The sequence below is a fragment of the Phascolarctos cinereus genome, unplaced genomic scaffold, assembly GCF_003287225.1.
Source record: "Phascolarctos cinereus isolate Bilbo 61053 unplaced genomic scaffold, phaCin_HiC Scaffold_5;HRSCAF=322, whole genome shotgun sequence".
Lineage (NCBI taxonomy): Eukaryota > Metazoa > Chordata > Mammalia > Diprotodontia > Phascolarctidae > Phascolarctos > Phascolarctos cinereus.
The window spans coordinates 82,358,911-82,385,862 of record NW_027555958.1 but is presented as its reverse complement, the minus strand read 5'-3'; the positions used below and the strand labels follow the sequence as shown (position 1 = coordinate 82,385,862).

The window sequence follows — 26,952 nt, the reverse complement described above, 5'->3', positions numbered from 1 at the left end:
AAGTTCCCTCTATTAATACAGGCTGGTACTTCTTTTCAATTTATACTCAGAGAGTCGTCCTGAGGGTGGACAGATTAAATGACTTGTCCAGAGTCACACAGCCAGTACGTGTCAGAGGAAGCACTTGGACTCATTTTCAGCCCTTCTATTCACCCTGCTGCCTCTGCTAAAGACAGACTTATTAAAAAAGCATCCTGAAAAAGATAATCATTCCTAGAAGGTGGATGACAATGGATCAGCAATCAGTTCCTGTCCTTTGCCTGGCATAACGTGGCTTGACACCAGACCATACAGAATTCCTGACTCCTAGAAGAGAGAAGAAAAGAGATAAAAGAATATAAAAAAACCATTCATTGCTCCTCTGTCCACACAAAGTTTAAGGAGTCATTATGGCTCACTACTGTTCTCTCTTCCAGGAAAGGACAGAACTTAGTGAGAGAAAGAGAACTCCACTCTCAAGGCCAACCAAAAGCCATTCACCAAGCTTTTATTAAGCCAATACAATAAGCCAGGCACCGTGCTAAACACTGGAAATACAAAGAAAGACAAAAGACAGTCCCTGCTCTCAAGGAGCTCACAGTCTAATGGGGAAAACAACATGCAAACAATTAGTACCAACACGATGCATACAAAATCAATTGGGGATAATATCAAAGGGAAGGGACTAGGATTAAGGAGGACTGGGAAGGTTTCTTGTAGAAGGTAGGACATTAGCAGAGACTTGAAGGAAGCCAGAGAAGCCAGGAGACGGAGATGAAGAGGGAGAGAGGTCCAGGCATGGACATTCCTGGACAACCAGTGAAAACGCTTGGAGTTTAGAAGAGAGAGAAAGGGAGAGGGCACAGGATATAATAATATTATTATGTAATATAATTATTATATTACATAATAATATAAATAATAACAGGACATAATAATAGAGGGCAAACCTCTATTCCTCTATTTATTTTCATGGGAAAAAAAAGATAGAAAAAGGCTAAGAAAGAACAATACCAAGGGGCTACTCCCCTCCTGGTTGTCTAGAAAGTAGGAAAACAAAATTAGGAGAGAAACTACAGAAATTCTGATTCTCGAAGCTCCACCTACTACTTCTGATCAGGTAAAACTACATGGTGTTACTCATGTTTCTCCTTGTTAGCATCCAAGGCAATGATTTTTTTTTAAATGGATACCTTTTGTTTTTATATCATACCTTTCCAAATATATCCTGCCCTCTCCTCTAGCCAGAATATCATTCCTTGCAAAAACAAACAAAAAAGGATAAAAAAAGAGAAAACAGCAAGTCAGAAAAGCTAACACAAACATCAAGTCTGACAGTATATACAGAACTCACACCTATAAGTCCCTGCCTCTTCAAAGAAAGGCAATAGGCACATTTTTCCATCTCTTCTCTGGGTCATTATAACTATACAGCAGCCATTTTTAGGTATTTGGTATTTCCATTTCTATTGTCATAGTCATCGTGTATATTGTTTTCCTGGTTCTGCTTACTTTGTTCTGCATCAGTTGACATGTAAGTCTTCTCATATTTTTCTGAATTCTTCATATTAATTTTTTCCCCTTAAAGTCCAGTAATTCCCCACTATATTCATGTATTCCAACTTGTTTAGCCATTCCAGTGTGCAAATTTGTTGTGCTTAATTATGCTTATCTGTCACCAGGGAAGGTCAGTTTTTCTTTTTAAATTTGGGGTGCTGGTATGGGGAAAGGGATGAATGATAATTTTTTTAACAAAAGAAAAGAAAGAACTAAGAAGGTCATTGAAGTATTTTTTAAAGCTAGATGAGAATAAAAGGAGATTTAGAGGCAGACATGGATAAGCTATACAACTTTAAAATAAAAATACTGAATTCATTATATGTTTTAAAAAATAAGGGCAAGCTATTTGTAATGGAGATTAGTGGTTTCATGTACAAGCCTCTTTTTTGTTCCATGAATATGGAAATGTTTGTGTTAATTGGTGTTTGCCAAGTATAGAATAACAAAAATAAAAATTATTCTTAAAAATATGTTTAGTCATTTCCCAATCAATGGGTATCTACTCCCAGTTCTTTGGAACCACAAAAAAAAATTCTGCTATGAATATTTTGGTGTACGTGGGAAGTTTCTTCTGTCTTTGGCCTCCTTTGAGCATTTGTGGGTCTCTGAGTCAAAAAATATGTACATCTGTGGTTGATTAAGGGAATAAATTAGGTGCACAATATACAGTAGTAAATGACCATAGATTCAAAGTTATCGAGGCAAGAGCTTACTATTTGAGAAAAACTGCTGGGAAAACTAGGAAACAGTCTGGCAAAAACTAAGCATAGAACAACACCTCACACTATATATCAAGATAAGGTCAAATTGGGTACATGATTTAGACGTAAAGGGTGATATCATAAGCAAATTAGAGGAGCATGGAAATGTTTACCTGTCAGATCTATGGAGAAGGAAAGAGTTTGTGACTAAACAAGAGATGGAGAGGATGACAGCAGATCATTTTGATTACATGAAATTTAAAAGGTTTTGCACAAACAAAACCAATGTAGCTAAAATTAGAAGGAAAGCAGGAAACTGGGGTACATTTTTTTCAGCAAGTTTCTCTGATAAAGATTTTATTTCTCAAATATATAGGCAAATGGGCCAAATTTATGAAAATAAGAGCCTTTCCAAATTGGTAAATGGTCAAGTGATATAAACAGGCAATTTTTAGAAGAAGAAATTTTAAGATGTTAATTAGAAAAATTCAGATTAAGATAACTGAGGTGCCACCTCACACCTATAAATTGGCTAACATGACAGGAAAGGAAAATGAAAAATGCTGGAGGGGAAATGGATAAATAGGACACTAATGCACTATTGGTGGAGTTGTGAGCTGGTCCAGCCATTCTGGAGAACAATTTGGAACTATACCCAAAGGATTGTAAAACTGTGCATACTCTTTGACCTAGCAATACTACTTATTGTTCAGCAGTGTCCACTCTTTGTAACCCCATAGCATGCCAATACTGCCCATGGGGTTTTCTTGGTAAAGATACCGGAATGGTTTGCTATTTTCTTCTCCACGGTATTAAGGGAAACAGAGGTTAAGTGACTTGCCCAGGGCCAACAGCTAGTGTCTGAAGCCAGATTTGAACTCAGGTCTTCTTGACTCCAGGCCCAGTGTTCTATCCCTGAGCCACCTAGCTGCAAAGAAATAAAACAAAAGGGGAAAGGATCTATTTGTACAAAAATATTTATAGCAGCTCTTTCTGTGGTGGCAAAAACTTGGAAATTGAGGGGATTCCCATCACTTGGGGAATGACTGAACAAGTTGTAGTATGTAATTGTGATAGAATACTATTGTGCTATAAGAAATAACAAAGGGGAAAATCTGGGAAGACTTACATGAACTGAAGCAAAGTGAAATTAGTAGAATCAGAAGAATATTATACACAGTAATAACAATATCATAATGATAATCAATTGTGAAAGACTTAGCTACTCTGATCAATACAGTGATTGATGACCATTCCAAGGGATTTATGGTGAAAAATGCTACCCACTTCCAGAGAGAGAACTGATGAACTCTTAGTGCAGATTGAAGCATTTTTTTTTCACTTTAATTTTCTTTGCATGACGTCAGATGTATTGTACTGGTTGCTTTCTCAAGTAGGAGAGGAGCTGTGGGGAGGGAGAAAAATTAAAGCTGAAAATTAAAAAAAACCCAACAAACAAAAAATATGGATATTTTCATCCCTTTTTAAAAAAGCTTAATTCCAAATTGCTTTCCAGAATGGTAAACTAATTCTTAACTCCACAAACAGGGTGTTAGTGTGCCTGACTTCCTATAGCCTTTCCAACATTGAATATTTCCATCTTCTGTTCATCTTTAGGGCAATATATCTTTTATCTTCTAAATTTAGATTCCTGGAGGTGGTGTCCCTTTTCCAAGGAGGAAGTCAGTTTTCAATTAAGTGAATGCTGTTCTATTAATGAACAGAAAGCTTCCTCTTTGGTCCACTCTGTATGAATCATTGGAGACTATATTGTTGAATCAAGGGGATCCTTTCCTATTAGTGAATAGAAAGCTGCTCCTTAAATGGGTGACCTGTTGGGGGACACTCTTGCATTAGCTGGAGACAAGTGAGAGAGGGGCAGGTTATTCTACACCATCACCACTCCCATTTAAATAGACTAAACATTTCAGTCATTAACTATGATATGGCCAAGGATTCTTAAACTGAGGGAATCTTAATAACAGTCTCCTCTATTAGTGGTTTACTGTTTTTTGGTTATCTAGACTTAAGAAAATAATGGAGAAAGTATTAATAATACAGATTAAACTTACTAATATGTTTTGCATTTTAAGAAAGCTAAACATTAAGAAATTTAACATTTAAGAAAGTTAAAGGGGCAGCTAGGTGGTTCAGTGGATACAGCACTAGCCCCGGAGTCAGGAGGACCTGAGTTCAAATACGTCCTCAGATACTTGATACTTACTAGCTGTGTGACTCTGGGCAAGTCACTTAACCCCAATTGCCTCACAAAAAAATTTTTTTTAAACATTTATTAGCATACCCCTGGTAATAGGTGTAAAGATCTTCCTGTAAAGGGAAAAGCTGCATTATTTCTGGAGGAAGTAGCTTCTCGAGTTCCAAGGAATGATATTATCATCATGCAAGAGGTCTTCTCACAACATACAAAGGAAGAAGAGAGTTATGGTGATGACTCTTTACTGAGGGACACTGAGGCAGCTGTTAGTTCTGGAGCATATATCCAGGATGCAATGGAGAACTGCCCAGGAATTCTCAAATTTGATAACCATTATCCACTTCTAGTGATTCCTATGAGAAACTATAATATAAGGAACTTGAAAGTATTGCTAATGATCATGAACTCATAAGAAAAATAAAAACAAACAACGAAAAACTAAAAACTTTGAGGGCACAGGTGGTGTTTTAATCACTATTTCTGATTAAAGATTAAAGATACAGAAGAGAAAGGCAAATTGAGTAGGAGAGGAGCTAAAAAACAAAATGCTATCTTTGAATGGGAATTTGAATTTCTGGACCACCAACTAAAATAATGGAATAACAGGATCTTAGCAAGGAATAGAATACTTAACAAGGAAAGCATACTTACCTTGAAGCTTTTTAATCTCATCAAGAAGTCTTTAAACTGATAATGGGGACAAGGAGGGAGGAAACTGCCAACTTTGATCTCAGCTTGGTGAGTGGCAGAAGAGGGATGGAAGATGATATCCCAGAAGAAAGTCAGTAATAACACCTGTGACCTCTGATATTTATATGTAAATGCATAAAACATGGGTAATTAACAGGGTGAGCTAGAAATCCTAAGGAAAAGAAGCAAAATTAACTTTATCACTAACAGCGTGGATGAAAGATGAAGAATGGCTAATATGCATGACAGAGTTAGAATCTAAAACCATCACAGCAGTCTATAATGATGGGTCAGCTCGATAAGATGAAATTTAATGTGGATAAATGTAAAATTCTATACTTGGGTTCAAAAATCAACTTCAAAAAAACAGCCTAGAGGAGGCATGACAAGTTGCTTCTCTGAAAAAAGATCTGAGGATTTTGGTGAATCACAAGCTCAATATAAGTCAACAGTGATATGGCAGCCCGAAAACTGATGCTATCCTAGCCTGCATTGAGAAGTATAGTATCCAGGACTAAAGACATTGTAGTTCGATTTTGCCATGCCCTACTCTGACCACATCTACAGTACTGCAGTCAGTTTTGGACTTTTTTAGGAAAAGCAAAATTAGAGAATTCTTTTAAAAAAAAAGGGGGGGTGGGAGGAATGATGATATGATGAGAAGACTTATGTGTTTATTAATAAGCACTTATTAAATGCCTACTACATGGCAAACACTCTGAGACAAAGTTAAAAACAAAATAATCCCTGCCCTCAGTGAGCTTATATTCTGTTAGGGAAAGCCATATGTATCATATATACAAAAATAAGTACAAATTATTTGGAAGGAGGAAGCACCTATTGGGAATAGAGAAGATAGAGATATTGGGTGAACTCTACCTCCAGAACTTCTCTGAGCCTCTATAGTACTTCTCAGATATCTCCAGCCATGCCACTGCCCAGGTATGCCTACCTCCCTGCTCAGCCTTTGTTAGTCCTATTTGTGGACTGACTTCCACCATTAGAAAGTTAGCTCCTTATGGGCAAGGACTGTCTGGCAAGTAAACCAACCTGGCTGGATCAAAGAGTACTTGAAGGAATGTGATAAATAAAAAAGTGAGAAATGTTTGAGCCAAGTTTTAAAGGTTTTTAAATGACCCCTGCCTCCAAAAAGGAGTTTGTATTTCAATTTAATGGTAAGAAGGACCCACTAGAGTTTTCTGAGTATGGGAATGATACAGTCAGACCTATGCTTTTAGGAAAATCACTCTGGTATTGTGTGGAGGTTGGATTAGAAAGGAGAGAGACCAGTTAGAAAGCCATTATGATAGTCTAAGTGATGAGGTCTTGAACTATGGTGGCTATGTAAGTGCAAGAGGGAGATAGATCTGAGAGATTTTGTAGAGGTAGAAATGGAAAGATCTGGCAACTGATTGGGGGATGAGGGAGAGGGAAGAATCGTGGATGGCACAGAGATTATATACAGATGGCCAAATGGATAGTACTGCCCTCTACAGAAATAGGGAACTTTGGAAGGTGGAAAAAGTTTGTAAAAGAAAGATGAAGATGAAGAAAGGAAAAGTTCTATTTTGGACACATTGAATTTGAAATGACTATAAGACATTCAGTTCAAAATGTCTAATAGGCAATGTGATGCCAGGGTTGGAGAGATTAGGGGATGATTCATAGAGCTGGGAGTCATTATCATAAATAAGAGAATTAAAACCTTGGGAGCTGATGAGGAACAAGAGAGCATATAGATAGATAAGAGGGCCCAGGGCAGAGTCCTGGGGTATGCCCACAGTTAGGAGATGTTGATATGGATGATAATCCAGCAAGGGTGAATGACAGGTTCTCAGATGGGTAGGAGGAGACTCAATGTCATAAAAATCTAGATAGAAAGAGTAAACAGGAAGAGGAGAAAATCAATAGTGTCACATGCTATATGGAGGTCAGGAAGAATAAGGAGTGAGCAAAGGTCATCAGTTTAGCAATCTGGATTAATTGGTAACTTTGGAGAGAAGAGTTTCAATCGAGTGGTGAGGTCAGAAGCAGCTTGCAAAAGATTCAGAAATGAGTGAAAGGAAAGGAGATAGGGGCAACAGGAATACAGTTGGGTTTTTTCCCCTTAAGAGTTTGGCTGTGAAAAGAAGACAAGATATCTGGTGATAATATAGCACTCCCTTTGGAATACTTGATGGAGGGGCCCTTCCTGTCAACCATGAAGACTTGTAATTGGCTCCTGAGCCAGAACTCCATGGATAAGTTACTAAAGGGGCAATCCCTACTCCTCCAGTCTCTCCTTCCTGCTGCCCTTGATGAGAAACAATGATTCTCTGAGTCCCTAAGAACCCAAGGTATACTGGCCAACTGGCAGTTGTGGAAACAATGTCAAAGGTGATGACAGAGACAGAGGCAAAAGGAGGGAGAGGGAAAGCATCACTGACAGAGAGACACCCCTGGAAAGAAAAAAAATCTATTTGAAATTGTTTGAGCTGTACTCATTGGAAGCTAAATGTAAACTAGTTAATGAGCAGCCCTGTTGCAAAAGCTCCATAAAGGGTTGATAGTAGCTTCTCAACTAATTGAAATTATTCTACGAATCTGTTTCTTAGTAGTTCCCTACCTTTGCTGGAAGAAAACTGCCTGTTCTATTACTTATTTATCTTTCTACTGTGGGTATGTTCTATATTCTACCATCCTTCTTACTGGGGGAAACCCCTTAAGACTAGAACCATCAGGAATGTGTGGTAGGGGTATAATTAGGGCACTGGGAGTCTAGTTCTCTTCTTCAAAAGATACACAATCCCAAAGAAATGAACCTAGGCCAAACCAAGAGGGCAGGATAAGGACAGAGAATCACCAATTCACCAGAAAGTGCCAGATAGAATAGCTTGAGGGAGTGATAGGTGGTCAAGCAAGGAGAACTTAAGGATGGGAGAGATCTTGATGTGTTTGTAGGCAGTAGGGAAGGAAGCAATAGGTAGGAAGAAATTTGAGAGAGACAGAGACGAGGGAGGGAGGGAAGGGGGAGGAGAGAGAGAGAGAACAAAGACAATGAGAGAGAGAATATGATTATGGAGCAATCTGTTGAAGGAGATGAGAGAGTATAGGGTCAAGGGCATGTGTAGAGGTGTTGACTTTGGCAAAGAGAGAATGGGAAATGATATCAAGAAGTTTTGAAATGCAGAACAGGAGAAACTTACAGTGGGAGGGAACCTAACAGTGAACGGCTTTTATTTTTGCAGTAAAATATGAGGGAGGTTGAGGGACACAAGAAGTTTTGAAACAGCTACTATGGGGAATGCAACAGAAAATCAATTACATGGGAGTAAAAGGATTGCCTTTCTTCAATGAGGGTCTAGATGATTTCAGATACATAAATTTGTAGTCAATCCAGTTCCCCAAATTAACTTCCTCCAATTCCGTTCAGAACAGAGTAAACAGAGAAGACAAATGGTAGGAGTAATCCATAGCATAGTATTGGACTTCTTAACTATAGCAGCCAGTATTGTGAAAGAAGTAAAGAGAGGCCAGAGGAGGCAGAGATTGCTTGGGAAAGCATAGAGGATTGGAGGTCATGGTAAGGTTGAAGAAAAGGTTTAGAAGGAGGGAAGCATAGGGAGAGATAGAGTGATGGGAGGTTATGATAAGACAATGAATATCAGAATTCTTGATAGTGGAAGTAGAAAACTTGTAGGTAACAGTAAGATCAAGGGAATAACCCTTGGGTTGCTGAGTCAGAGTGAAGGAGGTCATGAGAATTGAGAAGACCAAAGACTTGGAGAGCCTGGGTGTTTGAGGGGACATCAACATGTATGTTGAGGTCCCTTGGTACTGAAATGGGAGATGTTGGCATGGGGAAGGAGATTGGGAGCTAGCCAATGAACTTCTTCAGAAAGGAGGAAGAATGGCCTAAGAAGCAATGGATAGCTGCCACCAGGATCTGGATCGCGCAATGAGTTGATAAGTTTAGATAGACCAGACTTCAAAGGTATAGAAGTTACTGAGTGATGGCGGTAGATCAAGAGTCTAGAAGTGAGTGAAAGTGAGGAATATTCTAAGTCTCTGTCTTGTGGGACCCCATGTACTGGGGTTATAGAGAAGTCACAGCCCATTCTAGAGGGGATAGGAGTCTCTTCAGGAGGGAGTCAGATCTCCATGAATGCCAGAAAATAGCAAGAGCACGAGAAGCTTAAAATGGAGAGAAGTGTATTAATCATGTAACAGGAATTTCATAGGGTACAAAGGAAAGGTTAGGCAGAATTGGAGTGAGACATGAGAAGAATAAGGTTGAAGGAATAGGATTGGAATGAGAGTTGGGTAGAGGGGTGGTTTACTATTAAGCAGCTCAAGATTCAATATCCCAGGAATTGGAAGAGTTTGAAGTGGTGGTAGTTTGCTGGCCATAGGGGATGAGAACTTCAGAGAACAGAATGCTCCCTGCCTTGCCCCCTGGCTTTGCCTCTGGGTGGTACAGGCTCCTCCTGGCTTCATGGCATTCATAATAGCTATCTTCAAATATTTTAAGAATTGTCATATGGAAGAAGGATTATATCTGTCCTACTTGGCTCCAGAAAGCAAAACTAGAAGCAAGAGCATAGTCGCACAGAGGCAGATCAGCACTTGATGTGAGAGGGGAAAAACCAAAAAGCCAACCTTCTTAATAATTAGAACTCTCCCAAAGTGGAACGAGCTGACAGGAGAGAGGGGGACTTTCCTCTCCCTCGATGGAGTCTGTCAGAGTCTGGAAGAGGTTATCAAAGGCTCCTTGGTCAGCTCAGGGTTGGCTTAGCATGGTCTCCGAGATCCCTTCAAGCTCTGGGATCCTGGGATTCTGGGCAGAGGAGTTGCTGAGAAAAGGAATGTGAGTGGGTGGGGGTAGGATGGGTTGACACACATGCACATCTGCACACGTCTGTATTTGGAGACCCAGAGGGTAAAAATCCCTACCCTACTTAACACAACCACAAGCTGTCACAGGTTGAGATGTTGCACAACAATCCATCTACATTTTTTAAAGTGTAGGTTAGAAGAGAACAAAACAAAGCAGAAATAGGAGAGAGAGCCTACACAACTGAAGGCTCGCTCCTTTCCATTAGGGCTGTCCAAGAATCACAAGAACATGAGAGCTGGAAGGGACCTCAGCAGCCATACTGGAAAAGGCATCCACCACCATAACACGTTGGACAAGTGGCCATCCAGCCTTGGCCTAGAGACCTCCAAGTAGATGGAACCCACTACCTGCCCAGGCAGCGCATTCCACCTTTGGACAGCTCTCACTGTCTCTCCTTACATCAAGCCTTAACTTATTCCAGTAGGTTCCACTCATTACTTCTGGTTCTTCCCTCAGAGGCCAAACAGAACACGTTTATAATAGCCCTTCAGATACCTGAACACATTTATTTTGTCTCTCCCCTTCCCCCACCCAAATCTTTTCTTCTCTAAGATAAACATCCCCATTCTCGCTCTTCACATGACATAGATTCTAGGCGTTTCCCTACCTGTCCACATTCTTTCACCTGCCCTCCTTTATAAACAGAAGCACACATCCCTGATCATACACTGTCAATGCCTTACTATTATCTGCTGAATAATGTCCAGACTCACCCTGACATTCACGCCCTCCACAATCAAGCTCTGGTTTCATGAAGTCCAAAGTCTGAGATTCTGTGCTACCTTTCTGAGGCATCATAGGTCTAGAGCTGGAAGGTGACTTTAGAAACATCTGAGTTATCTTGATTGGTAGGTGAATGGGTAAGACTCATGTTACCCACAATTACTTAGCTGGCCTTAGATCACGTATTCTATCTAATCTACCATGAAATTAAGGCTCCTACCTAGTAGGAGCATCTTGCCACCTGTGGACCTGACTATCCCTCCACTCTTGCCATAATCCCTCACCACTCACCATCTCTTTCTTTTATTCTCACTCGGGAAACAAAAAAATGCTACTACTGCTACCAGAAAGGACTGGACAGTGAATTTCCCAGTGGTTTCACTCACAATCCCTGATGCCTCAGACCAAAACGTCCTGCCTTGGCTCCCCCCTCCCTGTGTGTTGTATCTCCCATGAGAATGTAATCTCCTAGAGGCCAGAGATGCTCTCTTTTTTGTATTTGTATCCAGGATCCAGGACAGCACCTGGTACATAAGAGCTTGTTCACTCCTCTAGTCTAATCTCATTTTACACATAAGCAAACTGAGCCCACAAGGATTAAATTACTTATCGCAGGTCATGCTTATCACACTACTCTTCAAATACCCTTTGCTTTAACCAAACTGAACTTTAAAATATAAAAAGGGGTTTGAGAGATCAGATCTTTAGAGCTAGAAAGGACATCTACTATTCTTCTCATTTTCATCCTCCTCTTGTACAGATGAGGACACTAGGACATAGGGAAGTTAAGTAATTTGCCTAAGATTACACAAGTAGCCAGCATCAGAGATAGGATTTGAACTCAGATCCTCTCACTCTACAGCCAATATGATTTCAGCTGTATTACCCTTCCTTAAATCTCAGAGGTCTTTTCAATCAATCAACCATAAGTGCTTATCAGGGGCAGCTATATGGCGCAGTGGGTAGAACCCTGAGTCTGGAGTCAGGAAGACCTGAGTTCAAATGTGACCTCAGACACTTACTAGCTAGGTGACCCTGGGCAAAGCACTTAATCCTGTTTGCCTCAGTTTCCTCATCTGTAAGATGAGCTGGAGGGTAGCTAGGTGGAAGAGTAGATAGAGTGATGGCTCTGGATTCAGGAAGACTCATCTTCCTGAGTTCAAATTTGGCCTCAGACACTTACTAGCTAGGTGACCCTGGGCAAGGCACTTAACACTGTTTGACTCAGTTTCCTCATCTATCAAATGAGCTGGAGAAAGAAATGGTGAACCACTTCAGTATGTTTGCCAAGAAAACCCCAAATGGGGTCATGAAGAGTCAAACACGACTGAAATGGCTGAACAATGACAATAACAATAGCATATGCCAGGCACTGTAGTAGGTACTGGGGATGCAAAAAACACAGCCCCTGATAATGGAATTTACAGATCAGGGCTCCCTACCAAGGAACTTAAGGAACTTGAATTCTAATGGAGCAGACAATAGATGAGTAACTATCTACCCACAAAATATATGCGGTGTAAATGACAGGTAATCTCAGAGGAAAGGCATTGGGGAAAGGAAAGGAGGAAAACATCTTGAAGAAAGTGGGATTTGAGCAGAGTCTAGTTCAATTCCTATCAAATCATTAATTCCCCCCTCCAAAAAGTGATTATATAGCCAATATTTGAAGACTTCCAGTGACGTGGAACTCACCACCTCATCAGCTGGAGCTCTTGGCGACATAGTTCTGGGGAGGGATGTCATAGCCAAGACCCTGGCTTATCCAAGAACAGAAGAAAGATTATTAGGCAAAGCTCATTTCTAGGTCTTCTTGGTTTGGAAGGACTTGTGGCTTTGTCTCTCTAGGGCAATAGCAAAGCCTCAGTGGCTAACTGTATTCCTCCAGTCAGTTGAAGCAACAGAGATGAGAGTCAGCAGCTCAGTTTCAAACAAGCTGTTGACAGTCATTTGGCATAATTCTCCATATCTGCCAATGGGCCTTCAGCTTAAAGAAGGTCAAAAATCTGAATCACCCCTTAGGAACGAGTGTTTTTTTCTGGGTCAGCTGGCGGTCACTGGCTGTCTTCTGTCTGCTAAACACACGGGGAGTTTTTCTTGACCACATCCATACCACTTGGCAGCTAGCCTGCTCTGAACCGGCCTGGTTCACATTAGAGACAATTTGGCACTATCATTTGGCTTTTCCTGGAAGCACCAGTACCGTACGCCTGCCCCTGGGTGCCCTGGAGGACAAAAAAAAATGCCTACGTGGACACTGCTGTATCTTTCTGAGGAATCTCACTCTGGGGAATGGATAGCTAAGGGTCACTAGTGGACAGATTTATTTGGTACTAGTGTTCATAAGCCATTTTCTAGCCCCCTCTCTCAGTATACCTAAAAACTCTTGGTTTTCCCTTAACAGACCATGAGTTCTTTCTTGAAAAAGCTGACTTCCAATCACAAGCTTTTGGATCTCTTGTTCCAAATCTGTTACTTGTTGCTCAATTTCATTCATTTGATTTTTTTTTATCTCTAGTTGTCTATTTACAAAATGAGATATTTTGTAACACTTGAATACAATGTGTCCAAACAATAATTCCCCATCACTGTCGCCTTGGCAGCTCTGGCTGAAATTTTCTAAAATTTCACATATAGTCTCCTGTCATTTTTATGAAGGTAGTTTACCTTGAGAATGTGCTTCAACAAGAGTTCACTGTTAGTGGATAGAGCACCAGCCCTGGAGTCAGGAGGACCTGACTTCAGATATACAACATTCACTAGCTGTGTGACTCTGGGCAAGTCACTTAACCCCAATTGCTTCACCTCACTGCTTTTTTGGTTTATTTGAGAGGGGTGGGGAAGGGAGAGAATTTGGATTTCAAGATCTGTTATGCCTCTGAGCCTCTGTGGGATATTGGGCAAATCACTTAATCTCTCTGAGACTCAGTTTCTTTATCAATTAACAATCAATTTCCTTAGTCAATTAACATTTATTAAGACAACTACTGTGTGCCAGGCACTGTGCTAAATGTTAGGGATATAAAGAAAGGCAAAAGATAGTCCTTGCCCTCAAGATTTACAATCTGCTGGGGGAGACACCATGCAAACAACTATGTACAAATGAGATAGGGAAAGAATGACTATGGGATAGTCTCAGAAGGAAGTCACTAAGATTAAACAGAACTAGAAAGGCTTCTGCAGAAGGTAGAATTTTAGCTGAGATTTGAGGGAAACCAGAAGGCAGAGATGAGGAGGAAAAGAATTCCAGGAATGGGAACAGCAGGGAAAGTAGCCAGAGTCAAGAGATGGTATATCTTGTGTGAGGGTCAATAGATAAAAAAGTATGTGTTGGGGTGTAGGGGATAAGAAGATGGTAAGGTGGGGGGAGGGAGCAGATTATGAGGGTCTTTGAATGCCAAACAGAGGACTTTATATTTGATCCTGAAGGTTATAGGAGCCACTGGATTTTACTGAGTGTGTTTAGGGGACAGAAGTTGGGGTAGGAGGTGGGGGCAGGGGAGGAGGTTGGACTAGAAAGTTCCAGTCTCTGATCTGACACTTAAACCCCTGTGATCTTGGGTAAGTCACTAAATTTCCATGAGCCTCAGATTCCTCATCTGAAAAGTGAAGGGGTGGACTTTATGGTCTTAGAGATGCCTTCCAGTCCTAGCTTTACAATAAAAAAAATAAATAAAAATTTAAAAATAGTTCCCTGGCAGGCAAATATTAGACTCAAATGTAGAACCAGTGACTGACCACCGTGATGCACCACCACTGCCCTCTGACGGTACAACTGAGGAATGCGCCTTCTGCCCAGCTCTGCATGAAAACAGTGAGGCCGAAGAAATCAGAATCCCAACATTTCAGGGCTGGACTGGACCGTGTTATAGATCGTTTGGCTCATTCCTCCTATTTTGCGGAATAAGAAAACTGACCTCCAGTGACACGTCCAGTCACATACGTATAAGGCAGAGTTGGACTAGAATTGAGATTTCCTGCCTTGACACAGAGTGTATCACTTCTTACTTGGTTGTTTCCACCAGGACAGTGGTTGAGGACAAGCACCCGTGCTGTTCTGTAAGTACGTACTTGAGGTTCTCTTTTTGCCAAGATAAGCTAATGAGTCTGTACCTGTGTGTTGACTCATCTCATTTACAAGGAGCTGTGCATGGCTCTCTAACAGTGAATCATGGGCCTTGGAGGCAAGAGGAGCCCAGGCCTAAAGTTCTCATGCCACCCCCCTCCCCAATCAAAGTACTGAATCCTCACATGGGTGCCCTAATTGGGCCTCGTCTCCTTAGTCATTGCTCCCATTTGGGAATACTTTCCCATCTCTCACCCCTCCTTACAGCTGTCACGATTCCTGCCTCTTCTTCAGGTCTTCACTCCCTCAGGGCCAGGCTTACCTTCCCACCCATCCCCACCAGTTACAGAAATTCCTCTCTCCAAGGTTTTGTGGGTTCGTTTGTTTGGTCTGTATTTGTAATTTCGTACATGTAGCAGGGAGACGAATACTTGAAATAGTGTATTTGTCACGTGAGGGGATCAAAGGGGTGGAAAGGGGGAGAGCAGTCAAACATACATCCCCCAGGTTGGGAATGTACATCTGTAATACATCTGTAATTTATAATCTTGGAGCCAAATGAAGATACTGAGGAGTTCAGTGACTTATCCACAGTCATTCACACAGTGTATATCAGAGGCAGGACTTTCTAACTGGAAAGTTTACCTATATCCACTAAGCCAGGCTGCTTCTGCAAGATGACCATTCACTTAGTGTGTTGGCCTTTTCTCAATCTGCACATTTCCTGGATTCTCTGCCCCTTTTGACACTGTTGACCACCTCCTTTCTCTGGATCCCCTCTGTGCTCCCTAGGCCTCTCTCCTACATATATGACCAATCATTCTCAATCACCTTTGCTGGATCTTAGTGGAAAAGTGGTGCTAATCCCTCAAGGCTTTCTCCTCAATCTTCTTCATGTTCTTTCTCTTGGTGACTTCATTCATCAAGTCCCCACAGGCTCTTATCATTCCTACATAGATCGCTCCCAAATCTACATGTCCAGCTTTGTCTCTCCTGAGCTCTAGATCCACATCTCCAGATGCCTGCTGAATATGGAATTGGATGCCAATTATCTTCCACCATTAAATTAACCCCTCCTCAAACGCCACTCGGATACAAAGCCGAGGAGATGGATTCAGATTTTCCCTTTCCTTTGCCACAACTATTCAATCAGTTGCCAGGTATTGAAGATTCAACCTCCACAGCACGGTGTTTGCTAGTTCTTAGCAAAATATATGGCACATAGTAGGTGCTTAATAAACATTTAATATTGCTCCATCTCTTCTCTCCCTTCATATGTACAAGTACCCTATTTCAAGAACTCATCTTCTTCTAGAGGGGCTACCAAAATCATCTCCTGCTTGAATTCCCTGCTTCCTGTCTCCCACCTCTCCATCCCATCCTCCATACAACTGCCAAAATCATTCTCCTAAAGCACAGCTCTTACCATGTCATTACCCAGTTCAAGATTCTCCAATGGCTCCCTATTTTCTCTGGGAAAAAAGCAAAATCGGTTTGGCATTTAAAGCCCCTTATCGTCTGACTCCAGCTTACCTTTGCAGACTTACTTACCATGAATCTCTTTTTACAAAAATGAAATCACAGATTGACTTATCTCCACTTTGGCCAAACCGTACTGTTTGCTGTTCTCCAAACTTAGCAATCCATCTCCTGCCCCTGACCCCATCATTACAAAGTTGGTTTCTCTACACGTGTGGAATGCATCTTATCCTCCCCTCCGCCTCTTAGAGTCTTAACTTAAAATTATTTGTTGACAGAGGTGATGTCACTGCGCAGAATGAAATCTACTTTTTTGGACAATGTATGAATTTGTTTTGTTTCAATGCTTGTCATGGATTTTTATTATTAATAATAATAATTAACTCAAAGGGGGAGATGTAAGTGAATGTTAATGGTGTTTGCCAAGTACAAAATAACCAAACATTTTTAAAAATCTGTAGCTTCTTTCAAGGCTTGACCTGGCTTCCACCTCTTATGAGAAGTCTTTCTTGGTCACCCTCAGGGCTAGTACTCTTTAACTTCCCAAATTTTATACACACACACACACACACATATATATATATGAAATTTTCCCCTCTGTAAATGTTGTATTTCTCCAGTAGAATGTAGGTTACTTGAGGGAAAAGGTGGTTTCATTTTGTCTTTGTTTCCTGTTCCTTTAAATTAAATTTTACTCTTCTAATTAACAGAAATCTATTTTCTCTCCCTTTCAACCCTTACCCTAACTGGGGCATACTTTCTTAACAGCCCTCTGGCATCAGGCATGGTCTCGTGTTTATCAGAATACTTACAGCTTTCAACATTCTTCATTTTTATGGTGTTATTGTATAAATTGTTCTCCTGGTTTTTCTCGTTTCAGGTTTCATCAGTTTAAGTCTTCAAAATTGTTTATTTTTATAACACTGTCATAATATAAATTATTCTCCTAGTTTTGCTCACTTCGCTTTGCATCAATTCATACAAGCCATACAACCAGTCATCACCAATTCCTTGTACAAATAAAATCAGTCTGGGGGAGTGGATCTGGACCAGTGATTTCATTCTGGCAATGATTTTCAGGTGAGGGCACCTACTCTATAAAATTGCAGCCTTAGATTCTATGCCTCCAGTATTGAGAAATGTAGTGATTTGCCCATGGTCACACAGCCATTATTGTCAGAGATGGGACTGGAACATGGGTCTTTCTAAGTCTGAGGCCAGCTAACCATCCACTCTATAACATTGGTTCTACCTCCCTCCATATAGTGCAATTTTCCCAAAAGGTGTCTTCATTTTAAAAGCTTTTCTTCTTTAAAAGCTTGTAAACTCCTGTACCGTACTGGGCTGCCTTGGCTCACAAGGTAATTCATGAACTAGACAAGGAGCCTGGGCACATAAACCAAAATGATTAGGTGGTTCCAGTGCAAGGACATTCGGAAAAGCACTGACCGGTTTCACTGTTCTAATGCCCATCCATTTAGTCATGAGGGATCGCTAAGAGGCACATTTGAGAAAACTTTCCTGCATTTTAGTCCTCCTTTATTTAGTGTTACCATTATCCTCTATTTCAAGCTCTGCCCTTGCTTCCTGCAAAACTTCATTATCACACTATTCTCTTTCATTTTTTCACGGCGACTTGAGAGCTTGCCCATGTCTGATTAAATCATCCTTACATGCATCAACTGATCAAAATCAGCCAAACTGGTTCTCCTACTACCAGTCTTTTGGCCCACAGCTTCATAAAGTATCTGGAAAGGGACTGGCGTGGTATGTGAGTTCACTGATATAAACTTCCTTTTCCAATGCAGATGAATTCAGCATACAACATCAGAAAGTTGCCTAGTTGGGAGAAGCTAAGTAACACGCGCAGTCACCGAGCCCCTCTGTGTTGGGGGTGGGACCCGAGTGCAAGTCTTCTTGACCTGTCATCTACTCTGCCATACTGGGTCTTGGCTTCAAAGAAATGGCCCATTGTGTTATACCAATTTTCTTCTTTTTTTTCTGGTGAGGCAGTTGGGGTTAAGTGACTTGCCCAGAGTCACACAGCTAGTAAGTGTTATGTGTCTGAGACTGGATTTGAACTCAGGTCCTCCTGATTCCAGGGCCAGTGCTCTATGTTATACCAATTTGAACATCTCATTCTTATTGACTGGAATAAGAGTAAGAACCTTATCTAGGTAGCCTTCCCTTTCCTCTCATCCCTACTTCACAGCAACATTTCCACTACCCTTTAAAGTTTAGAAAGCACTTTCCTCGCAATCACTCCATAAGCTACGTAGTACACGTACAGACAGACACTAGCTGTGTGACCATGGGCAAGTGACTTAACCTCTTATTTGCCTCAGTTTTCCCATCTGTAAAAATGGGGATAATAGTACCTACCTCCTCCCAGGGTGGTTGTGATGATCAAATTCAATAATTCTGAAGTGCTTAGCACAGTGTCTGACACATAGTATATAGCACATAAATATTAGCCATTATTATTATTATTGCAAGTATTCATTTCATTTCAGAGAGAAGCAGCAGCTGAGGTCGTACAGCTAGGGCTACAGCCCTTAACTTGAACTCTGACATTTAGGGATTTGAACTCAAAACTCAAACCCTGAACTCCAAGCCTGACACTTTGTCCATAATATAATGACTCTGCAAGGTAGTAGGGATAGGTAAATGGAAAGTACTTCAGTGTTTATTATGTGGCAGACTATGTGCTAAGCCCTGGGGACACGGTAATCATAAGTTAGCATTAAGGTTTGGAAAGCACTTTTACAAACAAAGTATTTTGCTAATTTAAAATTAATTCAAAAAGAGGGTTGGCTTCTGAGATTGCACAACATGGCCCATACCTATTACCTCAAAAATATTTGGCAAAATGCTAAGGTACATGGAGAGAAGGATGTTTTCAGCAAGTCAGAAAATCTGGGGATGGATGGATGCCTATGCGTCACAACTTGCTAAGTAGTTGATGGACTTATCTCACCCAGTTACTGCTGTCCCCATAAGTACCCTTGACCACTAAATGAGACTGATGACCATTCCCAGCCACCTTTACCTTTGTCCAAACCTGGTAAACCCTGCTGGCAAATGGAACAAAGCCAGACACAAGGCTTTCTCCCAAAGTCTTTATGTGGCATCTGGAGCCTGACCTCATGCTCTGAAACGAAGCTTAATCCCTTTTCCTGCTTCCCTTTCGACAAAAAGAATCAAGCAGACATTTTTCACTTCTTTATTACATGTGCATGGTATATACAAAGATTCCTTTCACAGAAAGGAGAAGCGATACTTTCCAGTACAGAGAACTCTGTGAAGATAGCACAGCAGTATAAGCCATCCAGAACACTGTGTATTAAATGTCTGCCCTGCCCACCCCCCACCCCCCACAAAAGCTTTAATATGAACAATGTGAACCAGGTATAATCAAGATACGAAATATAGCACTAATAAAGATAATAATGTCCCATGGTTACAAAAACCTTGCATAAGAATGGTTTCACAGTGATTCAATATTAATACTTTAGGGATATAAAATATAGATCAATTCTGTCTAAACAAAAATGAGTACTATCTTCCTTGTCCAAAGTACAAGTGGGGTGACAATATCTCTGTGGTGATGTGGAGGGAGGGGACAACAGCCCAAGGGGAACTACAAATAAATTAAAAAATATACATGGACCACCAGCATTTTGAAATCCCTGCTATATAACTCAAAGTAAAGCATTCCCCCCCAACAGAGCTCTACTTAAAAGCAAGCAGAAGGGGCCACTCTGAAGACAAAGCAGAAGTCATGTTGCTCCTGCCCTTTGAAGGAGCCCTGAATAGAAAACCACCTTCTTTCCGTGTCCTTTCAGGAAAGAACACAAATAAATGCAAACCTCCACTTTCCCATCAGGTGATGCAGACAGGCCTGTCTATTAAAATGATCCATGTCTTTGAAAGGCCTACACAGCAAATAACCAAATGATGACAAGTTGATGGATGACATCGGGAGAATGGCCACCTGTAATCGAGTCTGACTCACTCTCAGAGGAGAGCCTGTAGGGAAGTCGGAGAGAGAATGTTTTCTTTTTTGTCACGAACTGGGGAGGCAGAAGGGGTACAACCCTTTGAAGCTACTGGGAGACTGAAGGAGTACAATAATAAATAGTAGGAGAATCCCTGGGACTCTATATGCACACATGCACAGTTCTAATGCCTCAGGATTGATGGTGCCATATTGCACCCCAAAGTAGACTATCATCTTCCTCCAGCCTGACAGACCTTCACCCCATTCCTGCCCACGTATAAGATGAACTGTGTGTTATTGCCTAGTTAGCTAATTCCTTGATAGTGACTATAATTCAGGGAAGCAAATTCATCATTCGTACTCATATCTGACCATTGAAGTTTTCCAAGAAATTCTACTACATGAATAATTGGAAGCCCCAGCAGATGACTGTCAACAAACTACTTGACCTAGAGATAAACTCATTTAAATTAAGAATTGCTGAATTGGGAGTAGGTAGGTATTGGAGTGAAAAGAAGGCAGTGACAAGATGGGAAATTACTCAGTTTGTCTATACATGTACTGGAGCCAGCAATGGTGGCTGTAGAAAGGCCAGTTTCCCCAGCTTGAGGAGTCTGTGTTCAGATTCTAAACTCATTCGGTGTTCTACCACAAAGCAGGGGCTGTGGCAAAACCAGCTGGTGAATGGCAGCTGGAATTTCCCAAGAGCCCTCTATTAACTTCTTAATAACATACTGGCCACTGACTACAAAGGTGGAAATTCCACAGGCCTGCCCCCATTTCACAGACCATCAGGATGTTGTATATCTTATTTCAACAAATCTGCTGGAAGGGAGAGAGAGAGGGAGGGAGGCAAGGAAGAAGGGAAGGATGGAGGAAGAGAGGAAAGAATGGAGAAAAGAAAGAAGAAAGGGAAAAAAGAAAAGTCAGTTATTAGAGTGATGGATGCACAGAATGGCCTAATTACTAACAAAGTTGCATAGGCTTCTCTAAGAACTATTCTGCTGAGGAGACTCAGTAGAATGGCTAGTTGATCTCATTTACTTGTTATCACTTTAAAAGACTCAGAAAACCCTGGAAGGTTAACTTTATGGTCAAGAACTACACTGGTTTCTTGTCCAATAATCTCTCAAGGTCCTCAAATGCGAAAAAACAAGTTTGGTTGCAATCATGTCACCTGACAGGTGTTGGTGGAATAGAAGGCGATCATTGGATGCTGGACTCTGCCTGTCTGTCTTTGCATTGACATACATGGTTGAAGGAACTTTCAGATTTCATAATGCATGCTAGACTTCTACAAAATTGAGAAATTTGTGATCAGCTAGAGTTTCAAAAAAGTCATTTGAAATGGAACCAGTAAGCTTGAATGGCCCCCTGCAACAAACACTATGATGCATGCTATTAAGCAACAGCCAAGTCTGATTTGGGACCCTTCCTGTGCAGGGTAACCAACCTTCCCACTCTCTTGAAAACAGGATCCACACAAACAAAACATACACTCCTGAAGTCAAAGTTGTGTTATGATTTAAACGCATAATTGCAGGACCCTTTCCATTCAAGCACAGCTGACCTTCTACAGTCATTAAATGGAAAATCTTCAGTGGTACAGAAGCTACCCAGCTGGCTAGCCTCAGTGAGTTAGGGGCACAGAGATGAAGCTCTGACATCCCAGGGCTCTTCATTCTGAGCCTAATACTCATCATTGTTGACACATTTCTTGCCTTATGCTGCTCCCTTCCACTCCCCTTCACTTTCCAAAGACTAAATATCCTCAAAGGACAAAAGTTCTTGATTTTCCTAAGAAACCTTTCTTCCCCCCTTGGTTGGTCATAAGGCAAGAAGAAAGAGAGAAATTAAGAAAGAGGCCACTCAGGCTCTGTTACCAGTGGGAACCTAGAGTTTGGTTTCAGTATATATCTGGAAGGACTAGAACACCATTGCAACTGAATCCAAAGCACCTATTGTGGTCCAGGAGAACATAAGCTCCTAATGGGCAAGTACTGTTTCAGTTTTTGTCTACAGCCCCGGTGCCTAGTACAATGTCTTGCATGTCATAGGTGTTTAATGAATAATTGTTGATTTGAACCGCCCAGTTACCTTCAAGACCTGTCTAAAAAACATTAATATACCACACACAAAGGGCATTTAAAGTTCAGATGGAGATTTGCTCCTTTCCTGGAACCTTGTAGAAGATACTGATGAATGCTGACACCAGATGGAGGGTTTGTGTATGCCTGGAGGCTGCCCAAGGAATTGGAATAAACTGTTGGGGCAGTGTCTAGGTCAGGGAGGGACTGGTGCCAAAATTTGCTCTGTGAATCATGTACACTCTGGTTGTCTTGGCGAAGGTGAGCACCATGTCACGCTCTCCCTCAGTGAGGAAGATGATTTATTTTTACAGTTATTCATAAGACCTGAGGTGACCTCTTCTCTTTTCACTCATAGGCTACCATACCACAAACCACCTCCACACTGTGGCAACTTGGCTTAGACTACAAATTCTTCTGGGACCTGGTCTTCTCCCAGAAGATCCAGGGAGAGGCAGTTCATAGATCTCTTCCCATAGAGGGCAGACTTGGTCTTACAGTCGGCTGTGGAGTATACACAGCCATAAGTAGCCAGCTTGTCCTCTAGGGCACAGCCAAAAGTGTAGCTGTGAGACGTGGGAGAAGAAAGATTGGCGCCCAGGGGTGGATGCCGCTGCTGGTAGAGGCGGACGTCGTCCAGGCTCTGGCTGTGCTGGTCTGAGCCCTCCCTGGCTTTGATCTCTCTGAGCTGCAGGATTAGGGGGAAAAAAAAAACACAACACAGGGGGAGGGGGGGTCATGAGTCAGTTCTTCAGATTCAAAAATCACTTAATGATAAAGATGAAAAGGGGTTGCTATCATGACAAGTATAGGTGGTTTCTCTCCACCAATTCACTCTAAATATTTTCTCAATTAGAAAGCTACTGTTAAGAAATGATTCTGTGTTCATTTGTGTGTAATTTAATTCAGTTTATGTGTTTCATCTTCTCCTCTCCAAAACTGATGAATAATAATTAAGTACAACACACCATAGGAAATCCCAAATTCAGCCTTACCTAAAGGCTTCCAGTTTTGAAATGCCCTTCATTGGACACGTACATCCTGGGAACTAGTTATTATACCCTACTGTGCTGAACTGAGAGATCTCAGAAAACTGGGTTTGGAAACCCTGGTGGATCAGATCCTGAGGAATATTGGACATGGTTATGTAGTATTTGCTGGGCCAGCTATTCCTGGTACCATATTCTATCCTTGTGACCAGGATCTTAGTCCTGAGATTACTGACTAAGAAATATTATAATTTCCCCAGATACTACATCTCCCATCTCCTCAACCAGATTTCTGAGGGCAAGAAAGAAAAATAATGATAATCATGGTTAAGATTTATAGAGTGCTTTAACACGTGCAAAGTACTTTCTCATTTGGTCCTCACAACAACCCTGGGAGGTGGGAGTTATTAATACCCCCATTTTCCAGATAAGGAAACTGAGGCATAGGAAGTTAAGTGATTTGCCCAGAAGTTTCTGAGGAAGGATTTGAACTCAGATCTTCCTGCCTCCAAATCCAATATTCTATTCACTGTGCCACCATGTTTCATGTATGTCCCTCAGCACTTAGCACTGTCCCCACTGTATTTAGAGGATTTTCAACAAAAGGCTTCTGAATGATGAGGATGATGATTCTGAAAAGAAGGCCTCCCCTTGAGATCTTCAATAGTAAGGGCATATGGTTGTCTAAACCTCTCACATTCTACAGAAAAGTTTATCAAGGGTCACAGAGATAATAAGTGGCTGACATGTGATTTAAACCCATGTCTTCCTGACTCTAAGTCAGATGCCCTATACACAATGCTATACTGCTTCCTACTACTACATGTGCTAGCTACTTAGGTGGCTAAGTTTTGCTAAATGTCAAAGTTTAGGGATGTATGTTCCAGGATCCAATGAGCCACATTTGGTTGGTTAGGGTATGTGCTAGAATTCAGGACTTTGCACCTTGTGACTCTTTGAGGCTTCTAAAATAAACAAAAACAAAAAAAATTTTAAAAGACCTCTTCCTCTAGAGGTACCCACATGGCCTGAGAAGCCTAATATACAGCTGGTGGTTGGTTTAAAAGATGTGACTTTTCATTATCTGTGGAGCAGGGGAAAGCTCCTAATGGTAGAAGACCATTTTCTGGTCCATTTGAATTAGCAATTTCTTCTGTCTGGCCAGAATTCAAAACTAGAAGCAACTAGAAGTAGATTTAAGCTTCCTGTGAAGGAAAATTTCTCTAACAATTAGAGCTGGCCTTGAGAAGTAGTGGGCTTCCATTAGTGATGCTTTCAAGTAAAAGTCTGTAGATATCTTCAGTCTCAGGGAAATTCCCTCCTTCTGTAAGAAGTCTTTCCTGATCCCCTCATCTGCTGGTGTCTTCCCTCTGTCGATTACCTCCAGTTTTTCCTGTCTATAGCTTGTTTGTGCACAGCTGTTTGCTTGTCCCCACACTTAGACTGTGAGCGTCTCTAGAGATAAGTTTTTCCCTTCCCTTAGTACCACCAGCACTTAGCAGTGCCTGCACATAGCTGGTGTTTAGTAAATGCTGGTTGACTGATTTAACCTGTCAGGTAGCAGAGAGGGAGAAGACTCACTGTCCCAACACAGGTTAGACTAGATGGTCCCTCAGATCTCATTCAAGTCAATGACCCTGTGATCTTGGTCTGCCAAGCAGTTGCTTCTCCAAATTCAAAGCACACCTACTTCATGCCAAGCAGTATACTTGGTGCTGGGGAACAACACAGGCATGGTCTCTGCCCATGGGAACCTGAGTAACAAACTTGTTAAAACAGGAAACAAAAGTTAAAAACAAAAACAAAACCAAAAAAACCCCAGTCAACAATCATGGCCCCCAAATACCAAAATAAAGTCAAAATGGGTTCAGGACTTAGATAGAAAGGCTGATGCCATAAGTAAACTGGGAGAACAAGGAATAGTTTACCTATCAGATCTATGGAGAACAGAAGAATTCATGACCAAACAGGAAGTAGAGAACATTATGAAAAGCAAAATGGATAATTTTGATTACATTAAATTGAAAAGTTTTTGCACAAACAAAGCCAATGCAACTAAGATTAGAAGGAAGGTAGAAAATTGGGAAAGAATTTTTACAACCAGTCTTTCTGATAAAGACCTCATTTCTAAAATATATAGAGAATTAAGACAAATTTATAAGAACACAAGCTATTTCCCAATTGATAAATGGTCAAAGGATATGAACAGACAGTTCTCAGATGAAGAAATTAAAGCCATTTTTCTCATGTGAAAAAATGCTCTAAATCGTTATTGATTAGAGAAATGCAAATCATAACAACCCTGAGGTACCACATCACACCTATCAGATTGGCCAACATGATAAAACAGGAAAATGATAAATGTTGGAGAAGATGTGGGAAAAATTGGAAGACTAATGCATTGTTGGTGGAGTTGTGGCCAAAACAAAGAACAGGGCTAACCAATCTGAAAAGTATCAGAACAAGATGAGTCCTAATCGAGCTGCATGGGGGACAACAGAACTTATCACTATTGTCAGCAGAGACCTACTCAGTGAAGTGGGTAAAGCACGAGGGCACACAGTTAGGAAGACCTGAGTTCATATCCTGCCCTAGATACTTCCTAGTAGCCTGATGCTGGGCAAGTCATTTACCTTCTTGAGCCTCTGAAAATAGTAGCAATAACAGCACCTACCTCCAGAGTTGTTGTAAAGACTTAACATATCTTATAAAGCACTATATGAATATTAACCATTATTGTTGTTACTAGGATGAGCTTCTTAAGGGCAGAGACTGGTTTTTGTTTTGATATGTTCTGATATTCTACCACTGTGCCTGGCACATGGTAGTGACCTGGATGGAGTCTACAAAAAGTCATCAGTTCCCACTCAAGGCTATTTATGAATCAGGTAAAGAAAAGTGACCAGCCCCTGTAAAATGAGCTGGAGAAGAAAATGGCAAACCACTCTAGGATCTTTGCCCCCCCAAAAAAACCCAAATAGGGTCATGAAGTCAGACATGACTGAAACAACTGAACAACAACAACTACATCTGTAATCTTGGTGGGTATCTGTGTGTATTTAGGGGCTAGCGTGCAGAGAACTAGCGAGGTATGAACACCAGACTCCTTAAAGACGGGCTGACGTCAGAGCGGACAAAGCACTGTGCCTGGAACCAGGAAGACTTCAGTTCAAATCCAGCCTCAGACATTTAAACGGCTGTGTGATCCTAGACGAGGCACTTAACCTCTGTTCGCCTCAATTTCTTCATCTGTAAAATGGGGATAATAACAGCACCTACCTCGCAGGGTGGCTGTGAGGATCAAACAAGATCTTTGTAAAGTGTTCAGCACGGCACCTGGCACATAGTAGGGACTATATAAGTTATGATTGTTGTTGCTAATGACGTTATTGAAGTATTTGGGGTGGAGAGGAGAAAGTTGGGCTGCTAAATAACATGCAAACCCTTCTTATGGGGGCATAGGAATGCCCAGCAGTGTTAATCTGCCTATGTTGGTGGAAAAGATGGACCATGATACCTGTATCTACTGGAGATGATGGACACGAGGTTCATCACTTGTGTGGGCAGGATGTGAGGAGATTCTTAGA

The 26,952-nt window shown here is 41.2% G+C and overlaps 1 protein-coding gene across 1 annotated transcript in view; it reads right to left on the bottom strand.

The window, feature by feature from the left end:
• Positions 1–19,498: 19,498 nt before the first annotated feature.
• The window catches only part of FRMD1 (FERM domain containing 1), a 93,492-nt gene continuing 86,038 nt past the window's right edge, over positions 19,499–26,952 (bottom strand). The window contains exon 15 of the mRNA XM_020970414.2: positions 19,499–23,064. Coding sequence (XP_020826073.1) covers positions 22,777–23,064 — 288 coding nt within the window. The 3' untranslated portion in view covers positions 19,499–22,776. The remainder of the gene's footprint in view (positions 23,065–26,952) is intronic.